General features: G+C 52.9%; 3 protein-coding genes across 3 annotated transcripts; all 3 read right to left on the bottom strand.

Annotated features, from left to right (window-relative positions):
- Positions 1 to 2,499: 2,499 nt before the first annotated feature.
- On the bottom strand, positions 2,500 to 2,760 carry AURANDRAFT_9238 (hypothetical protein; the record flags this gene model as incomplete). Its single annotated transcript, XM_009042551.1, has 2 exons — positions 2,500 to 2,547; positions 2,590 to 2,760. Coding segments are annotated over 2 exons (219 nt in total), but the record flags the coding sequence as incomplete, so codon positions are not given.
- An 884-nt stretch (positions 2,761 to 3,644) lies between these two features.
- Positions 3,645 to 4,502, bottom strand: AURANDRAFT_32471 (hypothetical protein; the record flags this gene model as incomplete). The annotated part of the gene is made up of 4 exons (XM_009042550.1): positions 3,645 to 3,849; positions 3,896 to 4,030; positions 4,076 to 4,134; positions 4,209 to 4,502. The coding sequence occupies 4 exons, from the start codon at positions 4,500 to 4,502 to the stop codon at positions 3,645 to 3,647; spliced, it is 693 nt and encodes a 230-aa protein (XP_009040798.1).
- A 1,726-nt stretch (positions 4,503 to 6,228) lies between these two features.
- AURANDRAFT_55148 (hypothetical protein) lies at positions 6,229 to 8,983 on the bottom strand (the record flags this gene model as incomplete). The annotated part of the gene is made up of 5 exons (XM_009042549.1): positions 6,229 to 6,716; positions 6,790 to 8,270; positions 8,321 to 8,546; positions 8,603 to 8,772; positions 8,822 to 8,983. 5 exons carry the CDS (start codon positions 8,925 to 8,927, stop codon positions 6,408 to 6,410), a joined length of 2,292 nt encoding a protein of 763 aa, XP_009040797.1.
- Between the last annotated feature and the right edge of the window lie 6,808 nt (positions 8,984 to 15,791).

The following is a 15,791-nucleotide window of genomic DNA, read 5'->3' on the forward strand; positions in this document are numbered from 1 at the left end:
CGCACTGCTTGGCGAACCAGCTCGCTAAATCCGAAGCATCTATGCAGGAACAGAGGTAGCATGACGCTTGATATGCTTTGGATAGCAATGCGCATTGGGATTGGAGCTTCGGACAAGGTGTGTGGCTGAGTAGCCGGGGTTTTTGCGATGGCCCGTGCGCGCGAACGCGGCCGTCCCTATTTCCGAAACTGTGCAGACCGCTAGAGGACCCTACTGAGAGTAGTGCCTCTGCAGCGCATCGACGCGAGGGAAACGAACGCGTCGCGAAACTAGCCCGTGCGCTCCGCAGTGAAAAACCAGTGGCGGTCGGTCGACGGACCGCCTACCGCGCCGCGCGCGACTACATTGATTTGGGTCCTGCTAATTTCCTGCTCTAGAGTAGGGGCGGACAGTGAAAGTCGACCGGCGGTGGACCGTCGAGTTCGACCTTGCGGTCACTTGCGATGGATAGCCGACTTCTAACTGATACTTAGAGAGTCTGGGTTCGCGTAAATCGACGTCGATCTCGCGGAGCTACGACCTCGCAAAGTCTCGATTTTCCTCCCGCGCGGGCAAAACGCGGTCGCGTGTACGAGGCGCTCCGGCGACTTTGGGCTGGCGTGGGCGCACTCGAGTCGATATACATGTCGTCGGAACCCATCGCGCAGCCGTCCGACGCCTGTAGCCCGCGAGGACGCGTTGTGGCCCATCGCCTCGTTTCCAGGCGAGAAACGCCAATCCCGTCTCGCGCCTGTGCCAGCGCAGACGCCACGAGCGGTAGGCGCAGCGCGTGTTCCCGCGCCTCGTAGGTCGACCTGGGAGTGCACTGAACACTCGACACGTCGGCGCGACGCCCAGCAGCGCCCAGCGAAGCGATCTAGTTCCGGTGCCTCACCGAAGCCTCACCAGAGCGGGCGCTCCAGGCGCGCACGAGCAGCGCCGAAGGCTCTGCGGCTCAGAGCAGCGCCGCAGGGCACGCAGGAACGGTTCCGAACGCGCGGCGACGTGATTCCGCGCCGCCGGGAGGCGCCTGGCGTCGGCCCGCGACGTCCCGAAGCGCTTTGTCGAGGGCCGCCACCAGTGCTGTCGGCACCATGCATTCGCGGTGCGGGGGGTTCCTGATTTCGTGCAGCCACGAAACTCGGCGGAGATGCGTGAGGCCGGGCCTCACGCAACATACCCAAATTAGGTCCTTGCACGAAACCAGCATCTCGGTGCACTGCTCCCGACCCATCCAGGGAACCGGACCCAGCCGAAGCGGCCCCGAAGCGCCCGGGCTTCACTGTCCGCCCCTATCTAGAGTGATGACCGCACGATTCGCTCCGCCCTGCCTCGGGCGACCTGTGTTTTGTGCTGCCGCAGTTCGCGTGATGCAGTTCGGCCATAACTCGGGCTGCGTCGCGCGCGCGGACGAGTCCTTTTGCCAGGCCCTGGACACCCCATCGAGGCGCCCCCCCCACGCAAGAACGGCGGAAATTGAGGGGGGTCAGTGGCGCCCTCGGCGCCCTCGGGACGAGGGCGCCGCTCCTCGGCCGACGCCCTCGGACCCTCGGACGGCGGATCGGCGCCCTCGGACGAGGATTCGGCCGTCGGACGAGCGCACGGCCGTCGGACGAGCGCACGTCCATCGGACGAGGGCGGCGAACCGCCGGCGTTGGTGACCCCCGCGGGCGCTGGATGTCCGGGCTGCATGATTTATGACAGGCTTTGCACCCGCGCCGCTCAGCGAATACGCGGAGATGCGCAACGATCTCAGTGTGGTGGGCGCGATGAGTCCGCAGGCCCGCCGCTGGAGCGGGGTCGGGCTGTGACTGCAAGATCGGCACAAATGAAGCACCCACCCTGCCCTACCCTCTTCCGCCCCCGCTGAGGTGGCTGCGCCATCCAAGCGCGGTCCGTCGGCCTTCATTCTGGCACTCTCAACTGAATTGAGCTCAGCCCGGCCTCCCCCATGCATCAGTGAGGGGGGAGTTTACTCTGCTTCCTTTAGCTCAGGCTAGTGGGAGATACGAAAGGCCAAGTGGACGGAAACCAGGCGCCAGCGGAGGCGGAGCGTAGCCCGGAGAGCGCCCGGGCCCAGTGACCCCCCCTACCGACCCGCCGGCTTGCCCGAGAGCCTGAGGCATTTTTCCTCGCCTCTCTATAATTAATCCCACCTAACTGTGCTAGATTCTCTGCGAAGCTCGAGTTTGGCATTTAAGAGCAGCTCATTCAGGGATCTATCGACGCGGGCACTCCGAGAATAAAACGCGACGCGGCCTGGTGCAAGAGGTCGCGGCGTTGCCAGGCAGGGTCGTAGCCGGATCAGTCGCGAAATTGCCTTCTCGAGTCTGCGTAGGGTGCGCTTCCCAACGGGCTTAACCCGGAATAATAGCGGCAGTATTCATGAGGGGAAACGTGAAGTGCAAAATTAAGCCCGAACAGAAACTCAACCTGCGGTAGGCTGTGTGAGGCAAGCGAAAAGATGATGAGCACCTCAAGATTATTGAGCTCCTTGAGAGGAATGCCACCAAGTTGAGAGTAGAATAAATTAGGATAATATGAGTCGTCTAGGAATTTTGCAGCAACCTGCGAGTCATCATAGAGCCTAGCCAAATTGACGCGACTCACACAAACTGCTGTAATCAGAATACGGTGGATATTCAGTAGGGATAGCGACATCACCGAATGTTGACAGAGTCGATCAATGTATATCAATGAGACGACAAAGCAACTTGGGGAACAGTTCGCATACTTCTCTATTCGCTCGAGATAGGCCTTAATTGTAATTTGTGGCCTACGAACGAATTCATTGATTTTATTTCGTAAATATACAACTGAGGTTTTGACGGCTTGAGTGCATGGAATTTAGTGATCTGATGGTGCAACTCTTCCTGGAGCAGCTGTTCGATGAGCGCCGCAAGTACAGCAACCTGCACCCGGTAATATGATGACCTGCGAACATCGTGCGCCGGCATACCAGGTCTCTGACAGTGCCGTGCACAACGCGCATCGTTGGTTCATACGACAATTCTGCATTCGTGTACGAGGTCGGGGCTTCAATCGCGAACTGCATGGGCTTACGACGTGGGTTATCGCGACATCCTGCTAGATTGGCAGCCATCGCATGAGAGACTGTTTTTTTTAAAAAAGAAAAGTGCTTTTAACAGAGACGCCGGTGTACCGCCACTGCGCAACCTCGATAGTTCACCCTCGGACGGCAGGGCAGCCCCATCAGGCTGCTTCCCCGCCCCGGAGTTTACTATCTCGCTTCCTAGAGCCCCTCAGGCTTTTGCTTACTAGTATCTTTTTTTACGGACGTTGGTGTAGTAGGCTGGTAGCGTCGACTTTAGCGTCGGTAGTTGGTACTCCAATCTTGCTTCTATATTGCTGAGAGCACCCAAGTGAGCATCCTTAGCTTACTACCCACAAACACCACATGAATGCCACGACGTGCGCTCATTAGAAACTGCAGGCCAATGTCCCTTGCGATCAGACTGGCGCATGGTTCCCTTAGTCCGACCGAAAGTTCGGCGGTTACCACGGTGGTGTGTAGCTAGTAGTCCCGAGAAGTCTGCCTGAGTTGCCAAGGCGAATGCCGATTTGAATGCGGGGGGGGGGGGGGGGGGGGTCCTTGCGGCTAAGGCGCATGTTTGGCTGGATGAGAAGTCTCTTGTACGAAGCTGTTAATCGTAAGTCAAATCATCGTTGAAGTACACATGCACAACTGGAATATATTGATCTTCGTCTATTCCCATACTCTCGAACAGAGTGCTTTCATCAAAAATCCCAGATTGTTCCAAAGTCTTGCTCATATCCATTTTCACGAAATTTTCGTCCTTCAGCTGCTTCCAAGTATAACAGAGGGCATGCGCATTGTATTGTATATACCTGTGATTTTACAGTTTGGCCGATGTTCTTCCAGTAACCTGAGTACCGAGTTTGTATTTCCTCGACAGTCTCTTCGCCACACACATTCAGCACATCAGACTGTTGCGTCAGGACGTTGACGATCCTGAGCTTACGAACGTTCTTTGAGAGTTGGCCGACAACATACCGTTCATCTTTCCACCTGTAAAAATTCAAGGATTCTCATGAGGTTGTATGCTTAGCTTACCAAGGTATCCCATCGAAGAGTTCTGTGGACCATTCCGAAGTCGGTCCAGATGGTGGTACCTTCGCACTCGAGTCCAGATTCTGGAACATAGTGTCTGGAATGACGCTGCTGCACCAAAGGGCCACAATCAAACGTTGAGAAAGCGACCCATGGGAACATATGGAAGCATGACCCCCTTGTCCTCACTGTAGTAGGATTTCACCATCATGGTTTTGCCGTCGAACCAATGCGAGATATCGCGCCCCGCATTGCTGATCAAGGGCTGGGTTAAATTGCTTCTATGGGTGGCAATTAGCTCCGTGAGATCAAACACATTGTGAAACAGCGAAAACCAGGCATCATCAGCAGAGTTGTGCGCATTAATTTCTTCGGGAGTGTAGTACCGTCGCCGCCTGCCGTGCTGTTTCGGTAGAAGTTGTGACGACATAACTAGTTTACAACGTCACGCGTCAATCGGTTGTATGGAACACGGAACTTAAGGATGATATAAGATACATAAGCTTGGATAGTAGATGCGGAGGCTATGCGGAGCTGGGTGCGCCTCGTGCAGCTAGCCTCTGTCTATTTTATCCAGTAGTTGGGAATATATTGACCCCGGCCAGAGTAGCCTGGCCACGGTACCTGGCCACGGTACCGCACAGGGCAACGGCCAGCGAGGATAGAGAACTAGCACGCGACGAGGATGGCATAGAGAACTAGCACGCGATGAGGATGGCAGTAGACGCGCCTGGATACGCGCCTGGATATCAAAGTAACCATAGGTAGCGTAATGGCTGCTCATTAATCGGCCTTTGGGGCGCACGCTTGTGCCCCCACGAGCCCAGGGCGCTACTGTAGAGTGCAAGCACATGTAGTAGACGTTACTTCATCGTCATTAGTAAGTCTTTTATTTGATTGAGAGGCTGCAAATATTATTTGTTTGTGCTAGGTTGACAGGATGCACCTTGGCCGGAAGGTATTGCGCTTAATTCCCGAATCGAGATATTGATTGGTGTCGGGTGATTTGCAAAAATTGGCACTTTACAAGCTGCAATAAACAACTCAATTCATTTGACATATAATCAATATTAGTGAAAACCTTCTAGCGTCTTGTGATTCGGCAAAATACCTTTACCCATGCAAACTAGTCTGATCTGTTCCTCGGAATGCACGTTTCCAGCTTCTACACACTAAAAATTTCTCATACTAGCAGGGTCAGACTTAGAGCACCTTTAGGCCAGGCGGCTAGGAGGTGTTCCTTGACCTCCGACACAAGCGCGTTCATATCAGCGTCTTGTTCGAGAACAACACCATCCCTGTTCGCGAATAGGAACTTAATGCTTATTACTTTCGTCATAGTCAGATAGCAAATCTTAGGTCATGTCTCGTTTACAAGCCCAGTGCCCATCTTCGCTGGAACTTCGGGCTTCTGGCATCAGCCGAAAATTATTATTATAGTCAGAGGGCAACACTTGGAGAAAGTTATATATGATTACAAGCACTTACCGAACCGAAATTTTTTTGTGCGCACTGCGTTCGGTGTTAAGAATGGTGAACAGGTTAAGGGCAGTCTGAGTGGTGCTAGAGCAGACTTAAGAAGGGGGCTACTCCCGTAGACTTGGACACGGTACCGCACAGACAAACTGTCCGCGAGGTTATAGATCCCCAGGAGGATATGCGAAAAGTGTGGGTCCTGGCTGTCTGCCAGTGAACGTAAAGGGCGACGTCGGCGTATGGTTACATGGTACCGTGAACGAAACAACGAGAGTAGCCTCCTTCTTAAGTTATTTCTAGCACCCACTTAAGTTGCCCTAGTTCGCTCCTAGGTTCCATTTTACTGAAAAGCCTGTGACGGTCCAGGGGCAGGTTTTTCGGGTTTTACTTTGCCGGTGATTCGCCGCCGGCGAGTACCGCCGGGCCGGTTTTCGGCGGCCGAGAGGCCAGTTCATCGTAGTTTACTTCAAGTTGAGGTGCAAATTTACCTCAATTTACCACGGAAACTCGCCGTTTTCCCGCAACTAGCGGCGTCGGCAAATCGAGTTGCGGCAAACGAAAAACCTGTGACGCCTCCGGCAAAGCAAGCAAACCTGACCTGTCGGCGAATTACCGCCGTAAAGTGGAACCCAGAACCCCCCCCCTCCACCCCCCCCTGCGCCGGACGGGACCCCGGGGAACCCGAAACGCCCCCGACAGTTTGGGTCGGCGGCTGGGGGCTTTACTCAGGCGCCGGGGGGCCGGGCGGCCCCCAAACTAGAACGCGTCGAATTTCCCGCGTTCGCGGCGACTCAGGGGGGGCCGGCCGGTGCGCTACACCCCAGGAGCCAGGGCGAGAAATGCAGGGCAGCCGTAGGATTCATTGCCCTAGGGCAATCGAAAAATTCGCCTTGTTGACGTAACGTGCATCGGGACTATCATCGAGGGCCGCAAAAACTGCCTCTCGACACAAGGATGTCAGCTGCGCTGCTGACGCTCCGAAAGTCTCCGCAGCAAGCTCAGCTATCTGAATATCTTCTCCAAGAGTCAAGTGATTTGAAGCCAGTGCAAGAATATCCCAGCGGTCTCTGAAGCTCGGCATAGGCACATAAATGCTTACTTCAAGACGACCGGGTCGAATAAGGGCTGCATCGAGCGTGTTGAGGCGATTCGTTGCAGCGAGGACAAGCTACAAACATGAGTGGACAGGTTGAAGAACCCCCCCCCGCCCGCGCGCGCGCGTGCTGTACGCCGGAAATTACAACACCATCATTCTCATCAAGCACTCCATCCAGTTCATTCAGTAAAGTTGCCACAAGTCGTGTACGCAGGTTTGAGCCGTTTGCATGCTCTGCGTCACCACGAGCCATGCCAATGGCATCGAGTTCGTCAAAAAATAGAACACATGGCGTGTTTTCGCGTGCTACGGCGAAAAATCTACGGATAGCTGACTCTGATTCACCAAGGTATGGTAAGACGAGTTCTGCAGATCGAACATCTATGAATCTTGCTTTCATATGGTTAGCAACAGCGCGGGCTAACAGTGTTTTGCCATTTCCAGGTGGTCCATGGAGAATAATGCCACGAGATGTACGCAGAGTGAAATGACAAAATTCAACCGTGCACGTTTTGGGCCAGAAGATGGCCTTTTCCAATTCGTCCTTAGCTGCCCAACAACCCCCAATATCTTGCCATCGCGGTGGCATGAGGTTCTCCCCACTCGGTTGAGATATATCTGCGCACACAAGAGTCTGAACACCGCGCGCTGGATTTAAACCCAAGATATTAATTTCACCCTGGTCGAGAGTGGTGTGGCTTTTAAAGTAATTTTTAATAGGCTCACGATGCGGCATTTGAAAAGCCGCCAGCCCAGGCAAATCATTTGCTGTTATGGTTACAACGTCCTCAAATCGATAAATACTAAGAATGGAGTCATGAATAATTCCTCCTTGGTCGCTCTTGCACGGATACTTGGACTTGAAGTTTTCCTTATCCAGATTGATTGGTTCGTCACATGTCATGACAATACCGGAGGCTTTCGGAACGTCACACATCTTTGACCAGCGCTCAATTTCAGCTGAGAACCACAATGCTGCACCACCCCGTCGCACGACATCGTGATTTTCTAATTTGTCGGATTTATTGATTGCAAGGAGTCTTGTAGCTCGCACCACAGCACCAAAGTTATTGAGAATCATAAGACCATTTGTTGCTGCCGCTGCACGCATGAAGCTACGTAGAGAGGGAGATGTCACCCCGCTTTCTATCGATGAAGTTTCAGCCTCGATTAAGTGAGTCTCTCTCGAGACTGCAGCTTCATCGAGGATGATCTCCACATCACAGCATGCCACATGGATGCCAAGTTGCTGAAATATCGTGATGGCATCTGTCACTGCTCTACTCTTACTGACGCCGGGGCGTCCCTCGACAAGCAGTGCTGGGAGCGCATCAAATATTCTCGAAGCCTCCCCACAACATGTGGATGTGTTTAAATATACGAATACCGTGCCAATTTGAATAATTTTTGATGAAGGTCGCCCCGAATCAAACTGCTCGGTCCCTCGCTCATTGATTGGTACCCAACTAGTTATCAGACGAGATGCTGCCGACAATTTTTTAAATACCCTATCCTCTACAGCTTCGCTATGGCCATTCAGGACCACTAAGTCAGTGCCTGCATCAACTCGTCCAATACAGAGAAATACTCGAAGGTCTCCATCAACAAACACCGCGATTGCAACGCCTGTGAAATTCCACGAACTTGGTAAGAGTCGTTCTCTCTATGGGTTGCACCTGCACGAAGGTGATGAGCTAGCGATGCGTGCTGGACCTGCCTACCCAAAGTCTCTGAGACCACGTTGATCGGCGAGCAATGTTGAATAGCTCTAGGCATGGCAGGTGATGGCGCTTGCACCCATGTGGACAACTCAACAAACTTCATAGATCCCATCACCGGCTTTCGCGTCGTCACACGGACTGCGAGCTGCCCTCCATGTGACGCACCTAGATGCCGTAGTACCTACCGGAACCATGCTGGGCGTGTAATATTTTCACAAAGGTGACACAGGCGGGTGCCCAATCATGAACTTCCAGGACGCCCTCTTCTATTGTTGCGTCTACAGTCACACAGCATGAAGCTGCAGCTCTCTGTGAACAAATTTCAACTATCGTAAATGGTCGCAGGCCGTTCCGCATCAGGGTATAGATGTTTGCCTTGGCCACCATGGGCGGTAGCACGCAAAGAGCTAAAAAATGGGCCGAGGCTTACAATTATGCGGTGTTCCGTGTACTTACCTCGTATGCACAGCATATCCATTTTCTGTTGATCGAATTTCATGAAGCATTGGGCTTGCTTTGGTCGCATTTTTGCTGCGATACAATTAGCTAAACATTTTAGCATAAGCACATCGTAAGCACGGCCGCAAAAAATTTAATGACAAGCACCGCGCGGGGTTGGACGCAACGACTTCCCTAACCCGTTACTTACGACTTACACTCGGCCAAAACTGTTACAACCCAACAATGCGCGTATTCGACCCAGCATAGCATAGCCAGCATAAGCAGGCTTAGCCAGCCAGCCGCAGGGGGGGGGGTATGTTCTGCGACTACCCAAATCAAGGGCATTCAAATTCAATCCTTTGTCCGCACGGTCGTCTACTCCTAGAGGAGCGAGTGCATTATGGCGGCCCCGCCTGGAAGAGAGGAAGGCGAGATTCGCGGTGACACTGGTACGAAAAGCGCCAGCAGCGGGGCAACAGTGGGAATGATGTTGGGCGGCGAAGATAGCAGCGGTTCTCGGACGAATACTGGCGAAATGTCCACCGATTGCCTCCATGGGTCATCATCCAAGGACCTATCCATAGTTTTACCTCAGTGTCAGCTCTCAAGCGAACAGCCCTCTTCAGTCTTAAGGGGTATGCCACCACCCCAGTTTCTAACTAATAGTCTTGAAACAGACCGATCTGCATCTGAGTTCTCGCTTAAGAGACTTTCAGACAGGCTATCGGGCCGTTTACCAACGACATCTGTTACCGATGATCATGCAGGGCGCTCACAGCATAGATCGCTACGGAGTGTGCTAGGTAGCGGCTGCATAACCAATGCTCCCACGGAAGGTGACGTGAGCCGTTTGACTAGTGGTGTCCATTTAGCGTCATCAGCGGCCGACGGGCAGCCAGGGAAACGATCCTTACATCGACAGACCTCTTGGGGCGCTCCGCTAGGTGGACCCAGTCGGGCTGAAAAGCAATCGCATGCGGAAAGGGGTGCCAATCAGTACAATTCGCCGCGAGGTAAGCCACGATCAATACCAACAACCAAATCGCAGCAGTGCTGGGGACACGGCTCAGATGAAAAGGAAAAAAATTCAGTGATCCCACCATCAGATGATCCTCATATTTCAGGGGTTACTAGCGCGAATGCTTATGCGATGCAACGCAGGTGTTTACCCATCATGAAACAGGCTATACCCGGAACGCTGACGAAGCTTACCTCTACCTTGTCAGCTGTAGCTGAAAGCAAGACGAGTACAGACGCCACGCTATCATTAAATGAGCCTAGCGAAGTCCTAACAACAAACCCAAATGGGAATTTCTCAGTAAGAGCATCGGCTGCCGCCGCTGCTGCTGCGCAAGCTGCTACTAATGCCACGGGAATCGCGCTGGCAAGCACAGACGACAGTATCACGGCACGATTACAATTTGAAGACGCGATCAAAGCGGAATGCTTTATTTGTGATGAAACGTACATGCAGATACGGGACGCACTTTCACGGGTGATTCGCATGGATTCAAGCGCTATATGCCTCGAGCAGGCCTTGAAATGCCTGGACTGTATCATGTCGCAGACTGCTGATCGAATCAACGAGCTCCTGCACTCCATGGCATCGCCAGTTCTCAAGCCTCCAGGTATTGATTTGCTCTTTGCTAGTCGCAACTTTCAAACTCTCGCCGAGCCTCTTTCCGCTGGAAGCAGTTTTGCCAATTTTGATGAGAGGCTGTCAGTGGCGGTGACACCTGACTTTGGACATTTAGTCAAAGAGAATCGTGCATTTAGTCACATTGCGCTTGCTGCTCTCGAACCTGTATCCATTGCACAATGGAGCCCTAGGCAAGAGCTGACAAAGATTGTCACACCTACTGGCTTTGCGAATGCTCTGTATCGGAAACCCCAGGAATCACCACTTTGGATTGCCAATCAATCGCAGCAATCATTAGTCGTGTCAGCGGTTTGTGAAGTAGCTCGAAAACAGGCACGTGAATTGCACAGCTTCTGGTCAGACCAAGCTGATGATTACGATGGTGCTGAGACAAGGTGGCAAGATAATACGCACGCCAAGGCGCGACTGCCTTTTCCAAATGCCCATGGTCGACATCCAGGCACAAAATCAGCAGGACGTAGCGAATGCGTATCTACAGCCAGCAAGCCGGCTATGGCAGGCAGCGAAGGCACATCACGTGCCTCACTCTTGTCCCTGGCATCTTCGCGCTCATCGCGTGTCTCAGCAACATCACGTTACGCTCCAACCCCAATCGAAGGTGATGAAACAGGAGGCTCTGGAGCACCAACTCGCGCACGCAAGGCCCTTCGTGATGAGACTACTGAGCATGAGCGACTTGTATCCGAGCTTTTGGCATCATCGGCGAAGGAGGCTCGCGTTGAGCGTGGGGCCGTCAACGAAGAGGATCTTCCAATACCGCTCCCAGTAGCATTTCTTGCCCGAGAGGATCCTCGCCTCCAAGAATCAAGACTCGCCTGTCGCCTTATTCCTGATCCTTGTGCAGAGCAAGCTCAGTCTGCAAACAATAATTTGTGGTCAGATCTAGAGAAGTGCATTTTTCTCGATAAATTTCTTCAGTATCCGAAAAACTTTGGGAAAATTTCTGCGTTCTTCACCCGCAAACGCGCACGTGATTGCGTGCAACTTTACTATGATTCAAAGTATTGCATAGACTATAAGGCGCTTCTTCGTGAGCACCAACAACGCCGCCGCGGGGTGCGCATCTGTTGGGACATTACTGCCAGGGCTGTTCATGAATTCGGTGGTGAGCTGACTCATGATCATCGACGAAATATTGTTTGGTTTCGCTTGCCAAGCAACACGTTTTCGACGACCACCGCAAATAAACATCCTCCTAGGGGCCGACGCATTGGCTTTGTCACTAATGAAATCCACACAGTTCCTGCTATCAGCCCCAGTGACGGGAGTTCAATATTGAAAAAATCTTTCGGGAAGAAGCAAAGGAGTGGCACTGCGAGCTGCAGGGGGGCCAAGGAGCCAATTCTACCAGCGACAAAACGAAGACTCACGCAAAGCAAGCCGAGTCATGCGAAGATGCGGTTACCTGCTGCCAAAAGTGTGAAGGTCTCAAATACTAATAGCAGCATTGCTACAGCTGATGCGCCTCATGTTGTCATTCACCGAGCTAAAACTGAGGCATCGCCCTCATCCATGAAAAAGCGCGTAATTGAACCAGGCAGTGTCACCTCTGAGGTGTCGCAAAAGCGCCTCAAGGCACACAAAACTCAGCAATGTTCACAACAAATTCACCGCTCACAGCACTATATAGCGGTACCGCACAATGCTGAACCACTTGCGCCAGCAAATGTGCATGCACCAACATCTGCTGCAACACCCATCTTTGCGCATCAGCAGCATGAAGGCAACGGAACGTTCAGTCGTCACGACAGGTTCTCGAGTCACCCACTTTCGATATCCCCGGTGCTATCAACATCAACAGGCTCTGTTGAATGTCCAACCCAGATTCCAACCATCAGTACTCTCACACATCAAAGTGACCTGCAGCAACACCATCGGCAGGTTTGTGACCGTCAACTCATGAGGATGCCAATTCGAGGCAATCCGGCACCGCTCCTGGTGGGCATCAGTGGTTATGGATTGTCAAATTCAGCTCCGCTGAGTGATGATCACCAGCGCCTTGCCTATGATCTTCATCAAGCGGCGCCCATTCTACCGGCGTTTTCCAGCCGCCTGGCACCTTCTGGCCACCATGATGACTCGAAGCATTTTGGTCACTTGCCACCATCAAGTTGTTTTTATAGCGATTCGGCACAACAAGCGGCCAATGCAGCATATGCTGCTGCACTCGGAAGCACATCCATCAGCCAGACTGGCAAAGATTCACAGCCACAGGCTCCTGCGCTTCTCGCTTCCTCTTTGCAGCGAAGTGATACAAATGATCTTAACCCTCCTGACAGTCTGGTGCAGCTGCATACCGAATACGGCCAGCCAAGTAGAATTGCCGTTGGCACCAAAGGGTTTTGTCTCGCACCTCCTGTGGTGTGTTCATCAGAAGCATTGCATGTTTCGAGCGCAATGAACCATGCTGGCGCACCGATTGCTAGCAATGGGCAAATATCCATCGACCAAGCGACTGAGTGCGAAATGAGAGTGCGGCTCGAAACTGCACAATTCCCATCCGCCCCTGCGTGCTCACCTTTGAATGTCCCTGTTGCAACCTCCTCTCTCAGCTCTCCCACAATGGAAAACCGTGTGGATGGTGATGAACTTTCAGGGGGCACAGTAACTGAGCGCCGCCCACCCCAAAAGTGGACTGCTAGTGAAAAGGCTTTGTTCCTCCGTCATTTTGTAACGCATGGGAAAAACTGGTCTGCGCTTACGCTTTTGATTCCGACAAAGACCGAGGCTCAGATAAAGAACTACTATCAAAATTATAAGAACCGCCTTGGCCTCCAAGAAATACTTTCCTTGCGTCACACCAGCTCAGAACAAACTACAGTTTCTGCTACATCGCACGATATCGCCATGACAACGATGACTAATCAATCGGCTTGCTCGCCCAATTGGGCGCGGCATCCCAATCTCTCCTACGCTGACCAACGCTTGAAAGGGGCGAATATGACCATAGCTTCTAGCGCTATCCAACAAAATCGTGATGACATTGCAGCTATATCTGCTATTACTAGCGGTGCTTCAGACGGTCAGACCGGAGAATACGCACGCATGCATGTGCCCCGGACGCTACAGTCAACCATAAATCTCCATGGCTTTTTGGGGGGGGGGACAAGCACTGCCGCGACTGACACCGTTGCACATTATCACCGTGCCGCTCCTCTCGAGAGCTCTCATGTAGGTCACCCAGATAATCCTGGTCCAAAACAATATAATCACACCTGGAACTCAAATTTTAATCCAGGCCAAATGCCAGGTAGAACTGGCCAATGTGAACTGCCAATCTGGCCACTCATCACATCAGAAGCCTTGCGAACTCGAGACCAGGAGAAACGTTCTTCCTTTTCTTCGTCAATTCATTTGCAGCACGCAGCCGAAGCCATGCTCAAGTCTTCTGCGCACACAACGTGTGGAGTAGCTCGCACCTCAGCTCAGAGTGCCGATGCCACTGCTGCTTATTTGACACCGCAGCATGCTCAGCTTTCCGGAACCCCGCAGGAATGGATTCAGCAAAGTCAAGGACTCGGTCTGGCACACACACACCACTCTTCCTGGCAAACGCTACAGCGCCCCCCTACTGATCTTCGACTTTGTCCTGTGTCAACAGATGATCACTGCTCTGCTGGCGCGAATTACAATACGCCTGATGCTTCTGACTCAGTTTGATTGCCGAAGCTTCTTCACATCTGTCCACGCGGACGAAACCCATATTTTTTCAATCTGAGCGACTGTTTCTCTCTGACTACTGTCGTCATTTCCATGTTACTTCTATGGGCCCCCCGATGTTGCAGTGCACCTTTCCGACTGCGACGTCGGGCATTGCAGCGGGCCAGTGCCAGGCTCGTATACCAGGTCGCCTTATCCGAGCGGTCCGATTCCCCTTAGCAGCGCCCCTTAGCGCCGCCTTAGCGCATAACCGTGGAGAAGTCGCTCGGAGAAGTTGCGGTAGTTTATCTATAAACTACCGCATATATAAGTTCAACACCGCATATAAGTTCAACACCGACATTGAAGTTGAAGGGTTCAACAAAGGACCTTGAAGCTCAACACCGACATTGAGGTCTTCAACATACAATCCGACATTGAAGTCTTCAACATACAGTGCGCAAATCAAGTGCAAAATCGTAAGCCATTTAATGACATTTTAAATTGGCTGACATCTGTTCGCGCACCGCGTCGGCTTCCGCGCCCACGCGCTCGCGCGCCCACGCGCTCGCCCACGCGCTCGCGCGCCCACGCGCTCGCCCACGCGCTCGCGCGCCCACGCTGGCGCTTTCTCTTCGCGCGACTGATGATTATTGTGCGCAGATCCGACACTGGCTTGACCGCTGCGCGCTGCTATGACCTTCATAAAAGCCACGCACGACTGGCGCTTCCAGCACAATCTTGGTGAGATCTACATCAAAATTACTTTCCACGAGGCTCATAACCCAAGAATTGGCTATAGCCACGCTACGTATTTGCTTCAGTCTCCTTCGCACAACTTTGAACACGTGATTCTTTCAGGCCTGCGCAGAAGACATACCAAAAGAAAAGAAGCCTAGAATTGAAATTTCCGAAATTTCAAGAAAAAAAAATAACTTTTTTGGTGTACGATTTTGCTGTTTTTTTGTTAGCGAGACTTTAGGTTTGAGCGCATATGTTGAAGACTTCAATGTCGGATTGTATGTTGAAGACCTCAATGTCGGTGTTGAGTCTTCAATGTCCTTTGTTGAACCCTCCAACTGCAATGTCGGTGTTGAGCTTATATGCGGTGTTGAACTTATATATGCGGTAGTGATAAACTACCGCAAAGTGGGGTGCGGGGGAGAGAGAAGGGGGCCCAACCGCGCTGCCCAACCGGGGCCCAACTAGCAGAGGAGGGAACGCTAGGAGGGGTCGGCACCCGAAGTTAGGTGCTGCATGTTTACCTCTTTGATTACTGAGGACCATCGTGCACCTTTTGACTAAGGGGGGGGGATAATAGCGGGCTTTCCCTTTGGCTCTGGAGCTCGGACGAGTCGGTTCTCAGCACCCGCCTTGTTTGTTGTTGGTCCGTTCCACAAAATCCCACTGGTGACTTAGGATACCTCGGGGCCCCGGGGTAGTAGGCCCCTCGGCCGCTGCGGCCGGCGGCAGAACCTCGCCCAGAAACCCCCCCTTGCGTCGAACGGGACCCCGGGGAATCCGAAATGTCCCCGACAATAATGGGCCGGCGGCTGGGGGCTTTACTCAGGCGCCGGGGGGGGCGGCCGGGCCCCAAACTAGCGGCGTCGTATTTCCCGCGGGCTGGCTGGGGGCTGTACTCGGGCGTCAGGGCCGCGGGTGGGCCCCAAACTAGAGCGCTCCGTA

Source organism: Aureococcus anophagefferens (genome assembly GCF_000186865.1).
Source record: "Aureococcus anophagefferens unplaced genomic scaffold AURANscaffold_33, whole genome shotgun sequence".
Classification (NCBI taxonomy): domain Eukaryota; class Pelagophyceae; order Pelagomonadales; family Pelagomonadaceae; genus Aureococcus; species Aureococcus anophagefferens.